We start from the raw sequence: 18,434 nt of genomic DNA on the forward strand, positions 1-18,434 counted from the left end.
GGTTGCCTTGAGTTGAAGTCAAGTCTAGAGCACACCAAAAAAAACCTAAGGGATGCACACATTAGAATCACTGTAGATCATCTTAAGATTCCTTTTTTCTTCTCCTTCACATTTTAACATGTCTAAAATTGGAAAACATCAATGCAATGGCAAGTCATAATTGTCAGTGGTCTTTCTTTTTGTAAAGTATGTCAAATAATGCTGCATCTTAAAATTGATAGTATCTTCAAATTAAATTGACAGTAATTTGGTTGTTATTAGATTCAATTAAGTAAATATGGTATTTTCAACTTGATTCAAAGAGTTGCATTCCAATTTTGTAGCCTGACCATGTTGTGTCTTGTCTGCATATGACTACAATGGTGCACTTTCTGTCTAACTTCAAAGCTGGCCTTTCCTCCACACTCACACCTGGTTAGGTTCTAGAAGTCTGGACAGACTACAGAAAGTAGCAGGCAGCTTCGCTACCCAGTGGTCGAGTGACTGGGACCCGATGACATCAACGTTCTGTTCTTGAATCTTCTGGTTGATCGCCAGTGAAATTGGCTTGACTACTTTTCAAGTTCTACATATATGCAACAAAGGTTCCAATTGTAACATTATGCCTGAAAGCTACTGGTTCTGTCTCTGCTTTAAGGTGACCACTCTAAGGTTGAACTTTGTGAATGCCCTGGCTCTGGCTGCTGTACCCACTACCAAGGTATGGTTCTAGCTGTCTCTTACCCTTTCCATCATAGCTCAGCCTGGCCTGTTTTCCAGTCAGAACAGAAAAAGTCTGCAGAGCCTCACAGCAGACTTTCAGTAGCAAGTTCTACAGTAAAAGCAAGATTCGTCTTCAAGGCTTACAGTTTGAACCCATCACAAGGCCTAGGAGTCTGTGATTACACACCAGTCACCCAATACATTTAGCACATAACACACACCTGCCATAAATCACATCACACAAGAGCTTGTATAAAATACGGTATTCACAAGGAGGAAAAGTGAGAATTAAGATCTTAGGAAGAAGCAAAAGTCAATGCACCAAGGAGTCATTCAGAAACATAATAAAGCATTTTTTTAAAGAAAGAAAAATTGTTAACCACACTTAGAACTATGTGGGAAAGGTCTGTGCAAAAAGCAGCCGGGAACCTCTTTGTTTTTCAACATCAAAATCACCTCTAACACCATACTGTAACTATCAAGCCATTTGATGTCAGACCGCAGCACTGTCACACACACACATACACACAGTAGCCTTCCTGAAAAGCTGTGAATAAAAAATTCAGGTTAAAATAAAAAACAATTCAGGCAAATATAACCAATGACTTTACTCCCTGGAGCCTCAATTACTTTACTCCCTTGAGCTTCCTTTTCAAAACTTGATCCCTCACTACTTTCACAGGCCCAATACAAATGTCCTCAAACAGGGATCCTACCTGAAACCAAATTGTGAATTGACTGTCAAAATGCAAATTTCCTTGTATCGCAGAAATAGTCCAGGAGATCCTAAGGGAACAAGGCTGCTTTGTGATTTTTATCTTGGAGTCATCGTGTCATTAAAGAGACTCTCCAGTATGAATTAAGACAAAAGGGGTCCCAAAAGATCATTTAGACAAGAGACAAATAACCAGTCAAGATATACCTCGATAAGATCCTTAAAAATTATCTTTAATTGATGCCAAATATGAACAGATCATAAAGTGACAGAAGCAAGTAAAATTGCATAGATGAAAACTATGCGCCTCAATTAGGTTCTCAGTTCATAACATTCAACGTCCTCCACCTGACATATTAAACAGTTAGGGCAGGGGAAATACACAGTAAGTGAAAATGAGACACATCTTTAACTCAAGCTGAAAGCAACTGGCAAACCCAAGAAATAAAATCGGGCTTTTTCAGCTTCCATGGTTTGTTGTCCTGATGGTGCACTTGAAATTAATACTACTCGATTTTTTTTAACCTTGATAATACTTTATCCTTAACATTAGAGGTATGTCATATAGTCTCTGTTGTCTACTTACAGCTGCTGCTCACACGTTCCAAAACAGTGCACTGACGAACGAGAAGAAAGGTGCTTCTGCAAGTTCTGGAGAAGAGACAACTTTTAACCTGGAATATTTTGCAAGGTACTTCTTGCTTTTGTTTTGTTTTCTTTTGTTACACTATTGATTCTTTTTCTCTGAGTTGGGTACATAGCTTTGCTATACTCTTTGAAGTCTTATGTCATAAAAAATAAACTCCTACTTAGTTCTGAAATGAGAATCACTGTGACTAGGGCTAATCTCCTTAAAGTGAATAGACCTGAGGTCAGCAGGGCCTCACCCCTTACAACCATGCTGGCTTTCCCAAGAAAGCCCGTGGTCATTGTGCCTGAGCAAAGAGACTAGCGTTTGATGTCAAAGCTATACCCTGAATGAATTTGCACAGTGACCCAAGGTAATGCAACAGTTTTGGTTAATAACTCAGCTCCTGCTTGCTTCTTACAAAAATGATAAGTAATGTACATTCTTCTAAGATTTACCTGAGTCATACTGGACATGTTCGCATATACCCTGAAATTCCATGAGATTAAACATGAGTACAATATGAGCCATCTCCTGAGCTCACAATTCAACTTGGGCTGTGTCTGTTTCAAAATCTGCGTGTTTATTTGCCATCTAAAAATGAATATGAGCATCAAAAGACTTCATCTCTGCTTAAAACAGTTGAAGGATAAAATGGTTGTTTGGCAGTTTATATTCTTTCTAGCAATTTTATACTATGGATGGTTACCACCCACCAATTCTCACCACTCCCCAAAATAAGTCATCCCTGGAAGAAAATGGGGGATGGCCTTCAGCAAATATTCTCTTTCTCTCCTCTCCATGCTAGCCAATCTACCAAACAAGAAATTATAATTTAAAAATTGTTTTAAAACATGTGTTTTGAAATCTCCTTTGTTAAGTGGAAGCGTTAGGAAATTAGTTATACTGATTCCTTCAGATGGGAGCTAATTGCAAAAATCTGTATATGTAATGTGAAAAAAAAAAAAAAAAAAGCCCTGTTTTTGGACTACACTTCTACTTAAAGAGATCTATCCCTCACTTACCATGTGCATGCTTTGTTTATTTCTTTTAATTTTCAACGGAGTCTAGATTGTGACGTCACCCATGCTTTGGTTCCACCATAGTGGAATCTTAGCCTTTTGTACTGTGGACTGTCCATTAGCCATCATTCCAAAAGAAGAACTTTCTATTTGCTTATTTAATTTTCCTAGGCTAACCCACTGACATCCTCCCAATGAACTGACTTAACTGATAATCAGAACTCAACTCTAAAGGAGATCGGAGGGGGTAAGGAAGGTCTTGTGCACAGATGGGGGAAGGAGGACATAAAAACAAAAACCTTTCCTGGCTACAATCTGTCTTTTCTAAATCCGAGGACAGAGGAAATTAATGTCTTTGGTCTCTCTAATTCAGATCACTTGAGGTGAGTTAATGATTTCAGAGATTCTTGGATAACCAACAGCCCTGATGGGACCCAACTCTCCCATTGTCACCCTATTGAACTAGGGTCCCAGTACACTGAAAGAGCTGAGCTATGGCTATCAGCGTGTCAGAAGGCTTCTCCTTCTGGAGAAAACAAGGATTTGGGGCATGAGCCATTAAGCCTTAATACCTGGGAATGGGGAGAAAAATAAAAAGTTCAATGAAATAAATAAAAATCAGTAAACCAAAAGATTGTCATTCCTTAATAGGCAGTTTTTTAAGTGCACCTTCAGGTCTACAAAGACATTTCAGCACATTACAGTGCAAGGTATAAGAGCTTTGTCAAACTTCCCATGCCTGTGCTCCACAGAAAATCCCTGCACTCCATGCTTACTGCCTTCTTTGTAATGAGCTATAGATAGATAAGCAGCATTCATTTCCCCCACACCACCCCAAATTGAGAACAACAACTCATCCGCAATCCCAGGCTAACAGATCCACTGCGCGCAGCACTTTATCCTGTAACACATGCAGGAAAATCAACCAGTCCAGGGGTTAAACTATGAGAGACGCAGAGTAGCCAAAGTCAGTCTCAGTCCTGGTCCTCTTTTCTCATCCTCTGACCCATCCATCCCACAGTACCAAGTGGATTATTGCTGTTGACAGAGTGCAGCGTTTCAAGTTCTGTGTGTCCTAGACCTCAGAGTAAAATTAAAAGATCAAGACAACCCCGGAGATATGGGAGAGGTTGGCAATTTTTTTTTTTCCCAACTGGGGACTTATAAGCAGGGAGGAGAGAAATAGGCAGGGTGAGTTTAGGTTCAAATGAGAGGAAACATCCCATGGGGGAAGGGAAGGAAGGAGGGTTAATGCCCTGTCACCAGATGCCGTGCAAGTCTTAGCCTTTCTTCTTCAGTGATGCCTGAGTTGTGTTTGTCCCACAGATTCACAAAAGCCATACAGAAAAAAAGGTAAAATATCCATCTTCTGTCTTTCCATGTAGTCAACTAGCCTGAGGGTGACTGTAGTTTCTTGGGTTTTTGCCTCTCCACTAAGTAAGTCTAGGATCAGGTGGGCCAATGGGATAGAAGCAACAGGGCAGATGTCCAGAAGAAGCAGAGCAGCAATGCCAGGTGGTCAGCAGCAGGCAGCCACATGCTAAATGCAGGATGAAGACCCCTTCCCACCTGCCCTGGTGTCCTTAAAGATTGCCTGTCCATTAGTAGATAGCTGCTGGGCTCCAGAGGCCTGTGTTACACGGCACAGAGTCCCCACCATGCTCTGGGCTGGGATGCCAGGCAGCAAAGTTAAAAAGATGTTCGGTGTGATTGGAGAGGTGACTGTCAGGTGGGGAGATGGTAGAAGCATCACAGGAAGTATCTGCAGGAGGTGGACCAGTAGAGGAGGCCTGGGAAATGTCATGAGTAGAGTGCCCCCACACCTACAGTGATGTCTGGAAATATCAGACAACCAGAGACTGGTTTTTTGAGAACAGAGAGTGGGCAACGTACTGTTGTTAACACAGGAGGAATCAGGAAATGTGCACGGAATATTATACTGGGTCTGAGAAAGCCTTTCATGTCCAGAGCGGTCTTCCATAGGAAACAAATTCCCCAAATGTGTATCTTGGCTTCTGGCGGATAAGAAGAGAAAACAAGTTCATAGTCCACGTCCAGTTTGTGCCAGGCTGCCAGAGGGACCAAGTCCACTGGGATGACCAGAATGACAGCATCCTTCTGGGGCTCTTCCCTCCAGGATTTCAGGTTAGAGTGGTCTTCTCACAGTGGTGAAGTGAGAGAGCGAGGGTGGAAAAAGCAAACGCAAAACATCTGTGCCCCAACCCTTCACCCCGCTATGTCACTGAACTTCTCTGCTGTGTTAACGGAGGCACTTTCTTCAGTTCACTGTGGGTACAGGATAAAGGCACTAAGCAGCTATTAAATCAATTGGTTGAGTTTCTTCGGGGAGTCTCAAGGGGAGGGCCAAAGTCTCTACAGACTTCAAATCAGGACTGCAAAAAGAAATCAGCTCTGCTTTGGATGCATACAATAGATAAACATTTTCATTTACATCCTAAGAATGCACCGAAAAAGCATGCAGTATTGCACCTTTTGTTTGTTTGTTTGTTTGTTTGTTTGTTTTGCTTGTGTTTATTTCAGCTAGAAAAAACATTTGTTCTTAGGTGTTGCTATACATACCTTGATGACTTATTTATTTTTCCACATAATTTCCCTTTAAGGGATGGGCACATTGGTCCTCTGTCTGCCTACACCTACACAGAAACCTACCATTTCCCTGAGCAAAAGCAGGAAAAATGACTGAGTACCCCCCACCCCCACCCCCCACTATTTCTTTTGGGCCCTTCTTCCCACAAACTTGTAAATTAAAAAAAAAAAAAGATTATTATTTTGAACTTAAATCATGCATTAATTAATTCAAGGTACACCTTAGTCAAATAGGCCATAATGCTGAATAAGAGAACATGCTTTGAGCTCCAAAAAGTTATTGTTCCCATCTGACTAATATATGCACTTAAATACAGTACTTTATTTACTAATAAAATAGTTAATAAATGAAGGAGTGCACTTTTGGTGAATGCAAATGAAAAAGGATCTATTTTTAGAAGAGTCAATTCCAAGGTAAGCTTATCCCCTATTGTCTGAGTTAACGTTCTCAGCATGCGATTATAAAATAAGTATTATCAGATTCAAACATGCTTACATTTAACTCCATTTGTGCTCTCTTACAACAAGGAGGCTAAGGTTTTACATCCAGTTGTGGAGTCCAGGGGCTAGGGGGCAGGACTGGTGAGAAAAGACCTGCCTTTTGCTCATCAGCAGTTGAGAAAAACTTAGCAGCACTGCAGATGAATGAATCAATTAATTTAATTCAGTTATCTTTCTCCTAGGGAAATAGTTTGGATTAGAAAGAGGTGAGGCAGAGGGGAAATCCCTATGCATCAGGACCAGTTTTAGATTTATAAGGTGCTTTTTGAACCAGTCTTAAATAATTTTCTTTTTCATCATATAATATGCAGTTCAGTTGATCAATATAAAAACATGTGTTCCTTGCCCATTTTGACTGGCATATCTAATTACATATATTACATCTGATGTACTCTTGTCTTAAAAGCACTATGCAGTTTGCAAAGATGTTCTATTGGAGTTCCATGCAAATTTTAGCTGTATATTTCTAAATGATCATCTGGTTGCTTTAGGCTAAAAAAAAAAAAAAAAGTTTAAAGTTAAAGAAACCAAAGAATTAAAAATGTTTCATTATGGGGAAGCATATGAATCTTATTTTACCTAGACTAGTACATGAACTGATTTCTTTAAACCGGTTTTAGAAAATACTCTTTCCTTTTCCATTTTTAAATAAAATGAAAATAGTTGTTGTTGTTGTTGTTGTTTTTCATGGATCTTGAAAGCTTCTGGTTCGCCACACTAAAGATTTGCAATGCAACAATGCATTGACAGTTATATAGAGCATTCAAAGACTATTTAGTAGTTATCTACAACGTGTGACATGGGTCTGTCACTAAGGAGTTTTGTTTTGTCTTTTTAAGTCTTTCAAGCTGCTAAGTGGGGCTTTTTTGATGGTTTGCTTGCTTGGTTTTTTTTAAACATCGGTCAGTAGCTTGCTCTTATTAACGCAGTTTTGGTTAGCTGTGGTACAATTGCCAGTTCTGATATTGGGCTGTCTATAATGAGTTATGCTATTATGCATGTCCTCTTCGATCTCCATGTACTCAGATTTGCTGATAGTAGAGGAGCTGCGGCGACTGAGGTCTGTGTCAGAGGCTAAATTAGGGGAGCTAACGTGGAGCAACTGAGCCTGCTCTTCCCCCTCAGTTTCTCGGTGGTAGAAATAGTTGAAATTGGACACAATGACAGGTACGGGCAGGGCAATTGTCAGCACACCAGCGATGGCACACAAGGAGCCCACGATCTTGCCTCCAATTGTCACAGGGTACATGTCACCGTATCCTACAGTGGTCATGGACACCACCGCCCACCAGAAAGCATCGGGGATACTGGAGAAGTGCGACTCAGCTTCTTCCGCCTCTGCAAAGTACACTGCACTAGAAAACAGTATGACCCCGATAAAGAGGAAAAAGATGAGCAGCCCTAACTCTCTCATACTAGCTTTGAGGGTCTGGCCCAGGATCTGGAGGCCCTTAGAGTGGCGGGAGAGTTTGAAGATTCTAAAAACCCTTACCAAGCGGATGACCCTGAGGATAGCCAGTGAAGTGGCCTGCTCACCCTTCTGGTTTCCTTCCTGCTCAGCTATTTCGGTGCCTAGGGTGATGAAATAGGGGATGATGGCCACAATGTCGATGAAGTTCATGATGTTCTTGAAGAAGTCCGTCTTGCTGGGGCAGGCAAAGAAGCGCACCACCAGCTCGAAGGAGAACCAGATGATGCATAGAGTTTCCACGATGAAGAAAGGGTCCGTGAAGATGTTGGAAGTGTAGATAACCGTGGTGTTGTCGATGCGGTGGATGGTGCCCGGGAAGTCCTTGTCATCCTTTAGTTCTGGGAGGGTCTCCAGGCAAAAGATAACGATTGAGATAAGGATGACCATGACTGAGACGATGGCGATGACCCGAGCCGGCCCTGAGCTTTCGGGGTACTCAAAGAGAAGCCACACCTGGCGCTGGTATTCCTTCTCAGGCAGGGGGCGTTCCTCCTCCTTAATGAAGCCCTCATCCTCCCGAAACTTCTCCATGGCCTCCTCGCCCAATTCGTAAAACTTAATCTCCTCGGAGAACATGTCCAGGGGCACGTTGACTGGCCTCCGCAGCCGGCCCCCGGACTGATAGTAGTAGAGGATGGCATCGAAGCTGGGCCGGTTGCGGTCGAAGAAGTACTCATTCCTCAGCGGGTCGAAGTAGCGCATGCGTTTCTTAGGGTTTCCCAGAAGCGTATTGGGGAACTGCGCTAGGGTCTTGAGCTGTGTTTCAAAGCGCAGCCCCGAGATGTTGATCACCACACGTTCGCAGCACTCGTGGTCATCGTGGTCAGCCGGACGCGGGTAGCTGCCATCCTGGGGGTGGCCCGGCGCGGCTGAAGCCTCGTCCACGTTGTCCCCAGACACCACCGTCATGATTGAAGCCGGGTGGAGGAGTGAGAGGCCAGGAGAGGGCCGGGGGTGGGAAAGAGCAAGGGAAGAGGGGTGGGGGGGACCCTAGCGCCCCCCCCACCGGAGTGTGAGTCTCCCCCACGCTCAAGGGGAGGGGCTTCAAAGCCCAGAGGTCAAAAGAGATCTTGGACTTAGCTTCCTGTTACTTTCCCCTCCACCCCGCCGTGACTCAATTTGTAAGCCCCCTCGTCGTGGGTTTTGGGGTTGGTTTGTTTGGGTTGGGTGTTTTGGGGTTTTTGCTCTGAGGCACCTTAACGCAGTGCCTTTCTAATGCACCGGGCCATTGCTGCGGGGGTCACTCAGGCCTCCCCTCTCCTCAGCGAGCCCTCCTAGGACTGGATGCAGGGCCAGCTCAGCAGAGCCCCAAGCCTGCCACCCCCTCTGCTTCTCCTCGGCTCTCCCCCCTCCTACCCCTCTTCGCCTGCTGCCTTCTAAGCTCCCACCAAGGCGATCGATGGACGCTGCAGAGAAATAGAAAGTGATACGGGGGTAGATAATCAGAAGCATTCAGAGGGGAATGAACCTACAGACACCGAAGAGCACAGACCTCTAGCTTTTTAGAAAGCGCTGGGCTTTTGCTAGGGTTAAAACATGCACACAGACAGACACATACACACACGCAGACACCCGGAAATCCAAGTTTGGGGCTCTTCCATCCCACTTTTCCCAATGCCCAACAGCCGATTTGTTTACAACTTCATTGAACTGTAAAGATCGGGAAAGCGCCAAGAGACGCTGGGGGAGCTCGGGGTCCCAGGCATCATTCCCACACCCCCGGGGACCACCCACCCCCACCCCTGTCTCCCAAGCCCAGTTTCTGCAGCCCAGATCTGGGGAGCCCCCTACCTGGCTAGCTGGCTTGGCGCAGGGGCGGTGCTGAGTCGGCGGAGAGCCCAAGTCGGAATGCGGCAGGTCGCCTTTGCAGTACCCCGGCGGGTGCAGCAGTTGCCGCCGCAACAGCATCCGAGAGGCTCCGGGGCAAACTCGCCGTCTCGTCCCCTCTTCTGATACCCTTCTCAGTTGAATAATCGCTTTACTGAGCCGCTACAGTGGAAGCGTCCGTTCCCTACCCGCATTCTCACTCGTTGCCAGCAACCTGGAGGCGCTGTCCTCTCTCGCGTGCAGGGAGTTCCGGAGGATGCGGGGCGGAAAAGCAAAATGCCACCCTCTCCCGAAGCTCTGAAGCAAATGACGATAAACAGCACTCTCGCCCCCTCCTAACACTATGGAAGCCCTTGATTCAATCCCGAAGGAGTCGACGGGCGGACGGGAGCCTGGATCTACAAGGCTCTAGGTCCCCTCTACTCCCCGCACCGGAGCCTGAACCTCGCAGAACCTACGCGGTGAGCTGGGAGGCCTTAGGAACTCCGAGTGGAGCTGGGTGCGTGCGGCTGCGAGTCCGCTCGGTCCATTTGTGGGCTCTGCAAGATCAGCAGAAACCTGAGAAAGCGCCTTGGATGCGGAGCAGCGATTGGCCCACCCAGGCGTGGGTTGGGGAGGGCGGGGGAGGGCAGGAGCGAGGAGGTAGATGGAAAATATGAGGGGGTGGCTTGCCAGAGGGGGATTGTCATTCAATTCCCACCCCTGCTAGCACAGCCTTTTCCCTTCTCCTACCAGAAAAGCCGACCACCAACTCTGACTTTCATTTGGGAAACGCAGCCCTGCACACGCTGGAGCTCTGGCTGCGACCTTCCCTAGGGATTTCACATTGGAAATGGTCAGGTCCGACGCAATGCAGGCGGTGATGATTCTGGCAAAACTCCTCGGATGGGTTTGTGTTTGTGCAGTTCCACAATAATCGGCTAGCCATCCCACCCCACCGCAAGGACGTCTCTCAGGGCAGACCCTGCGTCTCCCCGCGGGATGCAGAGTTTAAGGACAGCTTTGCAACTCAATATCACCTAGGTTTGTTCTAGATGGGATCTCTGCTCTGGGCTTGTTACTGGGAGGCAGTGGTACTGAGTCTGTCCCTCTTTGACCTACAAAGATAGTTTTAACATCACTATAGAATGTGATTTGTGGGAGACCGAAGAGCCATGGGTTTGTGGGTCTGTCTGCCAACTTGATGCTAATTGGGACAAATACTGAGAAGTATATTGTCTGTCCACCTCCACACCCCAAGACCCTCCACCCCTAGTCTCTTCCCACCCCCACCCCCACCCCACTTAGTACTGCCAGAGGGCCACATATAATGTTGGCAATTTCTCTGGAAAAGAGTTCCCCACAGAGGTACGGGGCAGCTAGGCTCGGAGCTAGTGCGGTGCACTTGAGTACGACATGGGCTGCGCCCCCAGAGGAGCTGCGGCTGGGCGCCTGCAAAGCGAGAGAAAGCTGCGGGTAGCTCCCGTACTTCTGCTGCGGAGTCTCTAAGGAGCCTGAGAGAACCCGGAGGCGCCGCTGATTGGTTCCTTCAGCTGCACTGGGACCTCCTCTTCGCACTACCACAGTTCACACTGTCTCCCGCCTACACCGCCCACCTCTTTAATCAAAGCCAAGGATTGCATCTTCCCCACACTATTGTGGCTAGTGGAAAGCAGGGGCCTCCGCGGGGTTGACCAGGCAGTGCAACAATCGTGGTATTGGTATGGAACTAGTTAAGTCCCTCCTCCGGATTCATACCCCAGCATTCCTTTCAGAAAAATAAAAGTACTTGTTCCGCCCCTCCTCCAGACCAGTGCCCTAGCTTTTCTTTTATGAACAGTGAGTTCTCCTAGACTTCTGTCCCATATTTAACGCTGCTGTCTCCTCACCTTCCACACACTTAGCTTTCTGTCCAAATAACTCCACTGTCCCCTACCTTCCACACTACTGCATTATGGCAAAAAATATAAAGAAATAAAACATGAAGTTTTGTGTTGAAATGCTACCACATCCTTTAACTGTTTTTTGTTTGTTTCTGCTGCTACTTATGTTAGAGTCCTATTTGAGACAGCCCTGCTAGGCATGCCTAACATTTTCTGACTATATACTATTAATACCGGACTTCCTTATTTTCTTTTTCTCCCTGCTTCCATTATTGTCTACCTGTAGCTGCTTCGTTCCTTTAAACACACTGCCATCTTTCTAGGTTCCGGGGGCAGGGGGTGGGGGGAGCACTTGCCCTCATTGAGCATTTGGAGATTGTCTTACTAGAGAAGAGTCACAGATTGAAATTCTCAGGCTGGGATTCAGGTTTCTAAACACAGGGTTTGTTTAAGAGGCATTCTAGGATTCAGAGATCTTCAGCATTCCTGGCCCATGAACCATCAAGTCGATTCGGACCCATAGCTATCCTGTATAGGGTTTCCGAGGAGCCACTGGTGAGCTTGAACCGCCGACCTACAGTTCAAAGAGACTTTGCAGGCTGTTGCGTTAAAATGTTGGCAGATAAAATTAAGAAAAGGGGAGAGAGAGTAACAAATTTGGATTTCTACAGATAAGAAAGACCTCTCCACAGAAGTAACACATGAGCAGACAGCTTCAAGAAAAAAAAGAGAGCAAGAAATGGGAAACTTCGAATGAAAGCAGTAAGAACAAACTGCAGACCTAAGGCAAGAACAAGCTTAGCATAGTTGGAAACACAGGAGGCCAGTATGGCTAGAAAGAAGTGGTCGAAGAAAAGTGATGTAGAGATCTGAAAAGTAGACAAGGACAGATCTAAACTATGCTGAGAATAATGTATTTAATTCTGAGTGTACTGGGAAGACATTGGAGGGTTTAGATTGGTATGGTAGTTATTCCCGGTGTGGCGCTCTTCATGGATGCACTGGACTGCAAAGTCTACTTAGACCAGGAGGCCTGCTGTTCAAGTTCACCAGCTGCTCCTTGGAAACGCTATACAGGGTGGCTTTGGGTCAGAACCCGACTGGACAGCATTTAACAACAACAACAACAGTAGTAATATAATATGATTTGCATTTTTAAAAGATACTCTGGCTGCTGGAAACAAGAAACAAAGTCGGAGGGTGGTTCCAGCTCACCAGCCTCTCCTCAGAAGCCCTATACAGAGTAGCTATGGATGGGAACCAACTTGACGGCACTTAACAACAAGAAGTAGCATAGGCAAAGATGGCTTACACTAGGAAGATAGTGGGAGGGACTGTGAAAAGTCACTGGAATATGATTACATTTTGAAAGTGGAGACGGCACTGTTGGAGATATGAGAGAAAGAACGGTTATAAGGATGTCTCCTAGTGGCACTGTGGGTTAATGTGCTGATCTACAAAGTCAGTTTGAACCACAAGGTCGACAGTTCAAACTCACCAGCTTCTCCTTGGAAACCCTATTCAGGGTCGCTATGGGTCACAAACGACTCAACGGTGCTTAACAACAACAACAATAATAAATAATCTTTGTCTCTGTTGTTAAATGCCGTTGAGATGGTTCTGACTCATAGCAAGGCTCTATAGGGTTTCCAAGGGTTTGAACCTCCCTTGGAGGTTAGCAGACCACTTCTTATCCTAGAGTGCCACACCAGGCTGCAGTCCATAATCTTTAAAATAATAAAAAGAAGTAAATGGTGATGTCATGAAATATGTGTTGGACAATATCTTTCTCTCACTACCAAATGCGCTGCATGAGGCCTGGGACCTTATGCATTTTGGTTTTACTATATTGAACACTCCAGACTTCTCTTCTTGTTTTCTCAGCCTCACTGTTCTGTTTGTGATCACTTGTGTGCACAGCACAGTTCTGCCTCCTGAAGTTAGCCAACTTTCAATGAGCAGAATCTGGCTTCCCCAAGACTGCGAATCCTGGTTGTTGTTGTTGTTAGGTGCCATTGAGTCGGTACCAACTCATAGCTACCCTATGGACACCAGAACAAAACACTGCCCAGTACCAACCTCATAACCATTGCTATATTTGACCCCATTACTGCTGCCACTGTGCCAATCCATCTTGTTAAAGATTTTCCTCTTTTTCTCCAAACCTCCATTTTACCAAAAACTAATATCCTTCTCCAGGGACTGGTCCCTACTGACAATATGTCCCTACTGACAGTATGAGAGACAAAGTCTGGCTATCCTGGCTTCCAGGGAGCATTCTGGTTGTACTTCTTCCAACATAGCTTGGCTTGCTCTTTGGGTCCATGGTACTTTTAATATTCTCCTCCAATGACATAGCTCAAATGCATGATTTCTTCTACGGTCTTCTTTATTCACTGCCCAAAGTTCACATGCATATGAGGTTATTGAAAATATTATGGCTTGGGTTAGGCAAACCTTAGTCCTCAAACTGATGTTTTTGCTCTTTAACATTTTAAAGAGGTCTTGTGTAGCAGATTTGCCTAATGCAATATGTCATTTGATTTCTTAACTGCTGCTTCCATGAGTGTTGATGATTGGTAAGTAAAACAAAAGTAATGTGGTATTAACTCCTTGTCGGTGAAGCTAGACTAGTGGTAGGTGTTGTTGTGTTGTTGTGAAGTGTCGTGAAGTCGATTCCAACCCATGGCGACCTGTTGCTCCTCAGAAGCATACCAGCTGCTCGTTGGAAACCTTAAGTTTCCAAGGAGCAGCTTGGTAAGCTTGAATCGCTAACCTTGCAGTTCAAACGGCTTTGCAGTCTGGCTCATTAACCCACAGTGCCACACCACACCAGTGATAGGTTGTTGTTGTTGTTGTTAAGTGCCATCAAGTTGATTCCAACCCACAGCGGCCTGGCATAGGGCTTCCGAAGAGCAGCTGGTAAGCTTAAACTGCTGACCTTGCAGTTCAAACAACTTTGCAGTCTGACGTATTAGCCCACAGCGCCACGCAGGAGACAGTAAATTCCCTTTCCTTTTGTGCCTCTTATGGACAAGTAACCACATGGCCTAGCCTAGTGACTGAACTTGTGGCTCATGAATCAGTGACCAGCTGGATAACTTGCCATTTGTAATGTGTCCCATACTTCCCAGTTCCCCTTTCCTTTACTCTCATTGTTCTGGGATCACACCTTCCAAGAAACGTTGGCACATACTCCCTGCCTCAAGTACTGTTTGTTATAGAATCTAGGGTAAAGCACAGGGAATAAAAATGTTCATTTAAGACATGCAAAGTTTGAGACAGCCATTAAATCATCAAATCAAGATGCTGAGTAGCAAGTTGACTATATAACTCTAGAATTCAGAGACAAAGTCCAGATAGATCAGGGTTTCTAAACTTGGGCATTATTGACATTTAAACTGGATAATTCTTTGTTGTAAGGAACTGTCTGGTACATTATAGGATATTTAGTATCAACCTTCTTGTCCTCTACCCCATAGATTCCAGTAGCACCTGTCCCCAGTTATGACAAATAAAAATGTCTCCGAAGGCATTGGCAAATGTCTTTAGGGGGTGGGGGATCACCCTCAGTAGAGATCTACTAGGGAAGATGATAGATACCACCAAAGGACTGGAATAGAGCATTTGGACACGTGAGTATAAAAAGAAAAGGAAATGTTCAAAGATTGTGCCTTAGGGTTCTCCAATGCTCAGAGACCAACAAAAGAAGAAAGAGCCACCCAAGGATAGCAAAAAGATGGATAAGGGAAGCAAACTAGAAGAATGTGGGGTCTATGGAAATAGTGTTTTAAAAGGTGGGAGTGCTCAACTGTTGGTTATAAGAATGAAGACTTACAAGTGACAGACTGTGAAAAATTAAATTGAAAAAAGAGAATTGAGTGAGGAGTACTGATGACAATTGATAAAGACAATTCTTCAAGTTTTGGTGTGAAGGACAGCAGAGAAATAGAAAGAATATAAAAAATGATGAGACATTTGAAAAGAGGAGAGCTGTTACACTATGTCTGGATGCTGATGGGAATGATTCAGTAGAAAAGGAAAATTTGATGAGACAGTTGAAAAAGAAAAATTGGAACATTGTTTTTGAACGAGCAAGTGGGGAATGGAATCTAAGACCTAAAAAGAGGGGTTGACCTTAGAGAAAGACAGTAAGTCCATAGACATGGAAACAAAGAAGAACACAGAAGCAGACTGTTAGGTAGATGTGATTGTGGGAGTTTCTGAACACTCCTTTCTACAATCACAAAGCAGTGTCTCAATGAAAAAGGGAACAAGGCTATCAGCTCAAAGGGCAGATGGAGATGGAAGCACTGGAAGTTGAAGGAAAAGATGTGCTGAATAAATTAGGGAATGTAGCAGGATTGCCTGGTAGCACTAGGGGATCACTTGTAATGAGAGACCATTCATTTTAGTGATTAGGCCCTGAGTGAGATAAGCTTGGAAGTGAGCTTTGATGGAATTAGTCCTGATGATGTTTTATGGGGAAAAAAATTGTGTAATTAGCTTGAAGCATAACCTCCTTCTTAGGACTAGTTTCTTAGTTGTGGTAAGGTAGGAGTTGGTTGAGAAGAAACAATCTTACCATGCAGGATATACTTAAGTAGGTTCATCTTAGATTCCCGCTGAGAACAGTGTCTCAGAAAGGAAATGATGGTCCTACAATGTGTGAGGTATAGTTGTAAATGATAATATAGAAGCACTAGAAGGCAGAAGGATAAGCAAGGATTTCTTGTCATCATCAAGGACTCACCAAAGATTTTAAGATGGTATGATTGGTTAATTGTATTAGTCAGAGGTCCTCATATGGAATTCATGATTATACTCATTTGTGGATGGGGTCCAAGGGTCTTGAACCCTCTGAAATTATATGTACATTTTTGTTTGCATTCATCTATAATCTTATTTCTGAAGGCCGAGTTCACAGAGTTTTCTTTAACATCTCAAAGGGAGATTGCAATTTAAGAGTTAAAGGTTACATTTTTAAGATCCAAGAGGAATTCAATCATTCTGATATTCAATAAGTCACTCCATCTCTTTCTCCCTTCATCTTCTTATGTGTACAAGGTTGTACTTATACAATAGATGACTGTGAAGATATAATATATGATGGCGGGGATTGATGATGGCTAGGGTGGAGATGCAGTGAGGTTCACCATCAACAATACCACAGAATACCAGGCAAAGCAGATTCAAGGCAGAACTCCAACACTCAGAACCACATAGGTAGGAATAGTTAAAAGTTTGAAGGCTTATAGCTAGTGGAGCTTGTAGCGAAAGTAAGAAATTGTGTTCTTTTGAATCTGCGGGCTCAGCAGCCTGGAGCCAAGGACTTGGGCAAGACCAAACAGGGGAGCAGACACACCACAGAAAAGCATCGCAAGAACCTCAGAGCAAAGGTGGATAATACACTTTGCTGGTTTTGCTTTGTTCTCATTTTCTTGTTTTTTGGTTTTCTTGTTCATTGGCCCCCCACTATTTGCACACCTTCATCTAGTGACTAGAGGGGGTGCCCAAGCGAGTGGACACTCCCCACCCTCAGCACTGGTGGGTTCTTCTGCCACGCATGTGCACAGATACTCTCAGCCCAAGAGCTGACCCTGACCTGTTGTCTGGTGTTTTTTTTAATACAGAAAAGGCCAGAAAACAAGGGGTGTGTAGAGGGAAAGAGAGATTAAAATTAAAACAGGCCAAAAATTAAATTAAATCCTGAGGTACAGAATAACAACCAATAGTGGCATCTTGAAATCTCTCAGGCAGCTTTGAAGGCAAGAAGCTGTCTAGTTTTTTGTTGTTGCTGTTGTTTTGTTTTGTTTTGTTTGGGGGGGGTGTTTTTTTGCTGTTGCTGTTTTGCTGTTTTATGCACCTCCTTCTACCTTTGGGGGACTCTTTCTCTCCCTATATTACCCAAGAAGAGACGGAAACTTCTGCCACATAGTCAAGCTATAATCACACTCTACAAAACACCAAAATCCAGGCAAGAACCAATACCAACTGCCATATACCAAGAGAGGCAGACAACACCTGTGAAAGTTACTCTGAGTTAAACAATAAGAAGAGTGAAAAGATAACCCCGCATCCTGATCCCATCCACCTGGAAGCAATTACAAAGCATAAAAAATTACCAAAACACATACTCAATTAAGTATTAAGGCCACAGATATACACTAAACATGTCCAAGAATCAAAAGCAGATGACCATATCAGCACATGTCCAGAAACAAGATAAAATGTCTGAAACGAATGACCTAGAGGTAGACCTGGACTACATTCTGGAAGGAGGGCACGCCTTGGAAATGCCTGAGAAGGAATTCAGAAAAATGGTTATAAAATGTTTCAAAACACTTTACAATGGAGTTGAGAAAAACAATGACAAATTCAGGAAAGTGCTACAGGAACAATCAAATAAGATAGGTACAACATTGGAAACAATTCAAAACCTACAGAAAGAGGTCCAAATGATCAAAAATAGAATATCAGAAATATACAATACACTGAAAGGGCAAAGGAACAGAATAGAAGAGATGGAAGGCAGAACTAGTGAGCTGGAAGACAAATCTCTAAATACCATTAAGATAGAAGAGCAAACAGAAAAAAGTATTTAAAAATCTAAAGAAGGTCTAAGATTCATGTTGGACAACATGAAGAGGAATAATGTAAGAATTATCAACATTCCAGAACAAGAAGAATCACACAAGTCCACAGAGGAAATAGTTGAAGAACTGCTGGAAGAAATTTTTTCTAACATCCTGAAAAGTGAAAAGATAGACATTCAAGAAGCTCAAGGAACCCCAGGAAGGATAGACCCCCAAAAGAAAATCACCAAGCAATATCATAATCAAGCTCTCCAAAATCAAAGATAAGGAGACACTCCTGAAAGCAGCTAGGGAAAACAGAAGCATTACATAAAAAGGCAAGCAAGTCAGATTAAGCTCGGATATCTCAGCAGAAACCATGCAAACAAGAAGGCAATGGGGAAACATATATAAAACCCTGAAAGAAAAAAACTGCCAACCAAGAATTCTTTATCCAGCAAAGCTATCAATCAAATATGACAGTATAATCAAAACATTCCAGAATAAACAGAAGGTAAGGGAAT

At 43.9% G+C, this 18,434-nt stretch overlaps 1 protein-coding gene across 1 annotated transcript; it reads right to left on the reverse strand.

Moving 5' to 3' along the window:
- Positions 1-7,020: 7,020 nt before the first annotated feature.
- KCNA1 (potassium voltage-gated channel, shaker-related subfamily, member 1 (episodic ataxia with myokymia)) lies at positions 7,021-8,586 on the reverse strand. The gene has a single exon (XM_006862671.1). It carries the CDS (start codon positions 8,553-8,555, stop codon positions 7,068-7,070), a length of 1,488 nt encoding a protein of 495 aa, XP_006862733.1. The 5' UTR covers positions 8,556-8,586; the 3' UTR covers positions 7,021-7,067.
- Between the last annotated feature and the right edge of the window lie 9,848 nt (positions 8,587-18,434).

This window comes from Chrysochloris asiatica, unplaced genomic scaffold, assembly GCF_000296735.1.
Source record: "Chrysochloris asiatica unplaced genomic scaffold, ChrAsi1.0 scaffold00050, whole genome shotgun sequence".
Taxonomy (NCBI): Eukaryota; Metazoa; Chordata; class Mammalia; order Afrosoricida; family Chrysochloridae; genus Chrysochloris; species Chrysochloris asiatica.

What these genes read in the sequence shown, in the direction of transcription:
- KCNA1 (XM_006862671.1), bottom strand. Translation starts at nt 8,555, where the DNA reads ATGACGGTGGTGTCTGGGGACAACGTGGACGAGGCTTCAGCCGCGCCG.